The sequence below is a fragment of the Chanos chanos genome, chromosome 5, assembly GCF_902362185.1.
Source record: "Chanos chanos chromosome 5, fChaCha1.1, whole genome shotgun sequence".
NCBI classification, from domain to species: Eukaryota; Metazoa; Chordata; class Actinopteri; order Gonorynchiformes; family Chanidae; genus Chanos; species Chanos chanos.
In genome coordinates, this window is record NC_044499.1 from 46,788,449 (window position 1) to 46,795,427 (window position 6,979).

The 6,979-nt window shown below is 37.0% G+C and overlaps 1 protein-coding gene across 1 annotated transcript; it reads left to right on the top strand.

Annotated features, from left to right (window-relative positions):
- Window positions 1–5,158: 5,158 nt before the first annotated feature.
- LOC115811227 (gamma-crystallin M2-like) lies at window positions 5,159–5,942 on the top strand. Its single transcript, XM_030773343.1, has 3 exons — window positions 5,159–5,173; window positions 5,308–5,550; window positions 5,664–5,942. The coding sequence occupies exons 1-3, from the start codon at window positions 5,159–5,161 to the stop codon at window positions 5,940–5,942; spliced, it is 537 nt and encodes a 178-aa protein (XP_030629203.1).
- Window positions 5,943–6,979: the final 1,037 nt, after the last annotated feature.

Here is a 6,979-nt window from a genome sequence, read left to right on the forward strand (position 1 = left end):
CACCATGAGACTGACAACACATACCATCAGCCTGACAGAGATGTCAATAAGGACACCTTGAAGGAAACGTTAGCAACTAAATGTCATAACGCTGAACATCATGTTATTCAGACATCATAATTTTACACCAAATACGTTTTGCTTCACTCCTAACCGGTTATTTAGTGATTGAATTGCTTCTCTTTACCATGTATTTCAATTTCATTGGCTGGCTGAGAGGCTCAAAGAGACAGCTTGTGAAGGGAAATGAAACATTGTCCACAAGAGGGGTATAGTGTGCAGCATAATATAACAAAAGTATAAAACCCCACATTCAGTGCCATGTCTTATTAGCTTATCAGCATTGCTTAAAAAGCAGGATGCTGAAGTTCCCGTATAACAATTTATATATTTACACACTTGTTCACACATGTCTGAGGGGTTTCCTTCTGCACGTGTTGGCACAGATCTGGATTTTCTAAGTGATTAGGAATTTGAACCTTTATTCAAAATGGTTGGCTGTCCAGGTTAGTATAACTGTAAATATAGGAGAGAAGTCTTAGAGTGGTGATGAACCCAAGGAGTATTTCCGAAAGTGACATGAAGAATATATCAAATTTTGACTTTTACCTCGTTCATTGTCAACACATCATTTACTGACTCCACTGCAGAATAAAGACAGTGATACAGGTTTACTTTTATTGACTTTGCAATACTGTTCATATAAATTCAAAAATCTAAAGGCAGCTTAATTTTTTATTTATTTATTTATTTTTTCATTTTTGATGCCATTTTATGGCGCTAAAGGAATGTTATTTCCTAGCTGTCTCTTTTGCTCATCCAGCTCCCCACTCTGTCATAACTCTCTTTTACAACTGAGCAGCAGATTAACTTCAACTGTGTCAGTTGGTTGAAAATTAACAAGGACAAAAAAAAAAAAAATCTTAACCTATGTCTCTATGTCACATTTAAAAGGATATAATAAGGATGTGTATAATATTTGCATTTGAAAACATGCAAATTTTGATTTCAGACACACTCACCACAGTGCACAGTTCTGAAGCAACTTCATACAGCATAAATATGTTCCTAGTTTTCTTAATAACGTAAAGCCTGATGAGTATTTTATAGTGAAGAAACTTTCTGAACCAGCATCTGGACTTTAAAGAACACGGGGCTGATACAGCTGTATATGTTCTGTATTAACTGTTTTTAGGCAGTAATGGCAGGGTTCGAATTATGGGGTGGGTTCAGGGGGTCTAACCCTGCTAATTAAGACTTGGACCCCCCCCCCCCAAAAGTGGTAAAAACAACGATTTGGGGGAATCGAAACATTTATATATCCTATGCTATATAGCCCTGGAGAGAAAGTTGACACCAATTGTGCCAACTGACATTGCATAATTCGCACTCTGAGTAATGGGATAAAGAATTAGAGGTAAGAAAAAATGGAATTCTAACTTTGTTTCCAGGTAGATGTTTTATGCATGAAAATGTATGCGAAATATTTAAAGAAAACTGCCTGAACAAATGAATGAATACCAGCTTTTATCAATAAATCATCTTGCATCAGTTTCTGCATTAAGAACCCTAACCACACCATGAAAAGTAGGAAAGCTACTGTTACATGTTCTGCCTGGAGGTTAGGCTATCAGTGTCCTTCACCATAAGCATACTGTTTGGACACACTTTCCCTGTTAACTCACAAGCCATTTTCTTCACCGAAATAGCAAAATGTGTCATTAAACATGAGCGAGCAATGCCAACCTTCATTTGCCAAAAGGGTACCTTAGGTGTCAGACAGGTTACCATCTACCATTATAAATTCAAATAATTGTAACATCTGTGAAAAGTTCCACCAGTTTGTATATTCTGTACAAGAGTAATATGACTACAACACCAACTACACATGGCCAATCTTTAATGTCAACACTTAGGCTAGGTTCACACTGTCAATCCAAATCCAATTTTTTGCATATTCGATCAGAATCTGACCTTCCTGAATGACCGTTTGCATTATATATTGCAAGTGATCAGATCCGATCCAAGTATCTGGGTGGCTATCCTCATTTTCGGTCTTATCCACATTGGTTGCTATAGTAATAAGTAGTTGATATAAACAAACTAAAGTGGAGGGTGATGAAATGGGCTTGCTTATTTACAACATGGCAATGTGGAGCGGCGGCACAAGTTTTATCAAAAATAATGAGACAGCATCAGAGACGGAGGAGGCTTGCTGCCTTGTTTTGTGCAGCCGTCACCTCCGGTATCACTGTCCAGCGATCTACAACCGCTCATCAATGGCTTCCTCCGCCACCAAACTAGCATGTTTCCTGTACGTGTGATGTACATGTGAACTTTACATGGTGTTAAAAATCACAAACATAAAAAGAAAATACCTTAGATCCGATCAGAGCAGTCAGACCTAAATGGATTTGCAAAAATGCGATTTAAATCGGTTTTCAAAGCACATACAAATGTGGTTTGAAACGTATTTGTAACAATTGGATCTCATGTGAGTTTTGGCTGTTCAGACTCGCTACATATGATCGGATTCCAATCGGATATGCACATAAATCGGATTTGGACCGACAGTGTGAACATAGCCTTAGACTATAAAGCGGTGATTCTCAATCCATTCCATGTGAACCTCGTGTCCTGCACATTTTTGTTTCAGCCCAGTACTAGCACACCTGATTCCACTGATCAACCAATCACCAAAGCCTTGACAAGCCCAATCAGCTGTGATACTGAAGTGTCATCACAAAGTTATGCAGTGCAGAAGGTCCACAAGGAGTGGATTGAGAGCCACTGCTTCAAAGCAAGAAAACCTCAATGCCTGTAAGCAGAAGCTGCTTAAGGGGAACCTAAAGAGAGCCCTGAATGAGCTGGAGCGTGGAAAGATATTTATCTCTCTTCTCCGGAAGGAGTAATGCGAAGCTTTGTCACTGAGCTGCTGTGGTAGGATGGTCAGTGGTAGGTGTTTGGAGTGTTTCATTATCTCAGCCATTATCTCATATTTAACTGAATATAATTAAATATGGCCCAGATCCGGCCTAGATCCATAAGTCGCGTTCACATCTCATCCAAATGTAGCACAGACTCTTTTCTCTTTCGGACTGACATTGTCTCTGTCTCTGTCCCACACTCCAATATCAACACTTTCATTTTTACCAGTCACCCATCTTCATTTCTCTTGGATAAATAGCACACTAGGTCAATTAACCTAATAAAACTGAAGTCAATTGAGCTGAAGTCATCAACAGTGACTGTACCGATTATGTTTCAGTTGTATTTCATTGTTATTGTTGACAGTGCACCAGCTAAGGACTCTGAACAAGTGAATTAATTAGACTTATTCCTATTTTATGTTACTATAGAAATTACTATTGCAGATTGTTCCTTCTGTTTATTGTTAAAACCACAACTCTAGCTACCCTGAATTGACCAGTTAAACAGTCTTGTGGAAATATTATCTCTCTCTCTGTGTACTTCTACTGCCATCTATTCACTTACTTACCCGGAATAATTCAAGAGGCCGAGCCCCTAGTACAATATCTACGTACAAACATATCATTAAAACTGTTTCACATAATTATTCAAGTTTTGGAATAGTAAATATTTCAACGAATAAGAGGAGACTGAATAACAACAAAAGTTATTGAATGTTTCATGACATTTTCACCCCATGAAAAGGTGCTGAGAATGCAAGCTGTTTCTTATGTGTGTGCAAAGTAAAATTTATTACATTTAACATATTGATCTTAAATCGCTTGATATTGACTTTACCGCTGCATGAAGTTCAGTAATAAAAACTTATTTGTGCTTTCATTCATTGTTCAACAGAACTGTGCAAACAACACCACCTACATCATCATGCCTCCCAACTTTATCTGTGAGCATGAGAATGAGCGTGATTTTTGAGAACAATATTTTTAGGAACAAAGAAGTCAGAATAGGTCAGGATTTGTAAAACGATATGATTACAGGGAAAGAGACGAGAATTACAAGTGTATTAATTTATTTAAAGCGTAAATAATTCAGCGTAAGTACAAACAATTTAAAATATAAAATTTCACATAAAACTTCTGATGATGTCTCTTGAGGTCTAAATGTGTCTTAAGCTATAGAATAGCATGTTTATTTCTAATAAAAGCTCAAACACACTGCAAGTGGCACAACATGAATTTTCAAAACTGTAACATGATTACTTGTGGTGCATTATTTCAAAAAGCACAGCCTCATAGCCATTCACCACAGTACTTGAGAAATAGCAACTGTATGATATAGGAAACATGTTCCCAAATCCCTGATAAAATACATGAAAATAATAGAAAATTTGAGTTTAGTCATTTCTTTAGGGGCGTTGATATGCTATGATTGAGATGTGCTTTATTTTATCACATCTTCTCATGTAACAATCTGTTTAAAAATTCAAGTACTATTTCTGTCAAGGATTGGGGTGGTGATAGAAAAGATTCAAAATCAAAACACTTTCTACCAGTTGTTAAGTTCGAGCACAAGTTTGTATTGGTTATGAACATCGCCATTGCCTTGGGTGTACTACCTTCTTGGACTGTCAAAGTGAAAGAACAGAGAATGAACATACTTGGTTCAAAACAAGTGTACAATGCTTTTTCTATGCAAATTTGTTATAATCCCATTCATTGGCCAAACATCATTGAAACAAGTATAACAGTAATAATATTTGGACACCATTTTCAAGTGCCTTTATCAAGACTTTACTAAGCAACTGAAATAAAAAAACCCCCAAAAAAACGGAAGCTGATTTTTTAAAGAACGATTTACTACTTTGCCAAATCTTGAGGATTATTAAACTAGAGTACATGAGCTTGTAATATTATACTGGTCTCTTTGTTTCTACCATAATAAGGAAGTATCCAGGTTTTTCCTGTTGGTATTCCTGTTTTCTTCATCATGCTGTGAGCTGAAACCAAAAAATTCCGTTTTTAAAAGTCTTCCATAGAACCATTGCAATGAAAATGACAAAAGCTGTTCAACTCTAAAAAAGCCTCTGTTCTAGGTTGCTTGGTCAGGAATTGACAACAATGACAACTACGTATTCTTTGAGTCTGGTCCACTATAAAAGTAAGGGTTTCAGCAGCCAAAGGTCAGTGTGTTCACAGCATCTCTAACCAGAGGAGCAAACATCACAACCATGACCATGGGAAAGGTGAGCTCTGTGATATCATCCACTTCTCTGTGTCAAAAAGGATGAAATATATTTACAATTCAAATGGATATTTTTGATTAAGTTTGGATAGTTTCTACAAAATAAAAAACTGATGACGTTCAATGTATTTCCAGATTATCTTTTACGAGGAGAGGAACTTTCAGGGTCGCTCCTATGAGTGCATGAGCGACTGTGCTGACATGCACTCCTACATGAGCCGTTGCCACTCATGTAGGGTGGAGAGCGGCTGCTTCATGGTTTATGACCGTCCAAACTACATGGGAAACCAGTACTTCATGAGGAGGGGCGAGTATGCTGACTACATGAATATGTTTGGATGGAATAACTGCATCAGGTCCTCGCGCATGATCCCCATGGTAAGCTCAACAGGGTAATTTGATCATGCTTTATGAAAAACAACTTTCAAGTTGTGGGTCTACAATAATAAAATGTGAATATTAATGCCATTTGTATATTTGTTCCCTGACAGCACCGAGGATCCTACAGAATGAGGATCTATGAGAGAGAGAACTTTGGAGGTCACATGCATGAGTGCATGGATGATTGTGAGTCATTCATGGACCGCTACCACATGTCCCATTGCATGTCCTGCCACATTATGGATGGCCACTGGCTCATGTATGAGCACCCCCACTACAGAGGCAGGATGATGTACTTCGGACCTGGCGAGTACAGGAACTTCAGCAGCATGGGATATGGCAACATGAGATTCATGAGCATGAGGCGTATCATGGATTCCTTTTACTAAATAATTAATTTAGTAGAATAAATGTTGATCTTTTGATGATCATCTTCAGATTTTTAATAAAGTCTGTTACTCAATTTTACTTGAGAGTTGTGTGGTTTCTTATCTGCTAAGATTTTATTTTTTCTGTTTGTTCCTAAATGTTCCATTCAACAGCTTCTACACCACTAGAATAAGCCAGGAATGATCCTATTTTAGCATCTATTATGAAATTCATGTGCATTTTTAAAGAATGGTAAGCCAAGTATTTCAAAAACTATTTCAACTCAGTTAAATTACCATCAGTTAAATCACAAAACAATCATGTACATATCTAAAATTATTTTTTTGGATCAATCTTAATATAGGGCTTTTCCTCTCTCCAGAGCAAAAATGGTGTAAGAGTGAACATCCTATCATGTACTCTTGCTGATGTTGTGGAACTGAAGTAAAAAAAAAATCCCCCTCTGATTTTACTCTTAAATTGTATGGCTAATAAATGTGACGTTTAGTGATATATCATTCAGCTGCTAACATTCTTGTAAAGGCGTCCTCATTGAACCCTTGGCTCATATATCAAATCAGTCCGGTAGCATTTGTTGTTAGTGCCATGAAGTGGATTTCATGGTTGCAGTTTTTAAGTGTGCACTTTTGGAATTATAATGAGTTTGCTTGTTGAATTTCAATCAATAAAACATATCTCTCATGGAAAACACTGTGGCAAAATTTCTCAAAGTTGTTTATAAAATTGTCCAAATCTGTTCTTTTATTGCTTGTAAGACTGTGCCTAATTATATAGTAAGCTTAGAATAAAGTTAAATATGTGGACTGTTGTGCCCATTGCAACCGGAACAGTGAACACATTTTAAGGAAAATACTAAGATCTGCAGTTTTATTGAACTGGTAGACTCCTTGATTTGTGTGATTTGACTTCCTGTTTTATTGTTTTTAATCTGCAAGTAGTCTAACTGCTCTTACAGAAAGAGGTGTTGCAACTGGAGTAGTTTGCCACAGGGAAAACAGAATATTTGTATACTTCCACTTCTCAAGGATAATATATG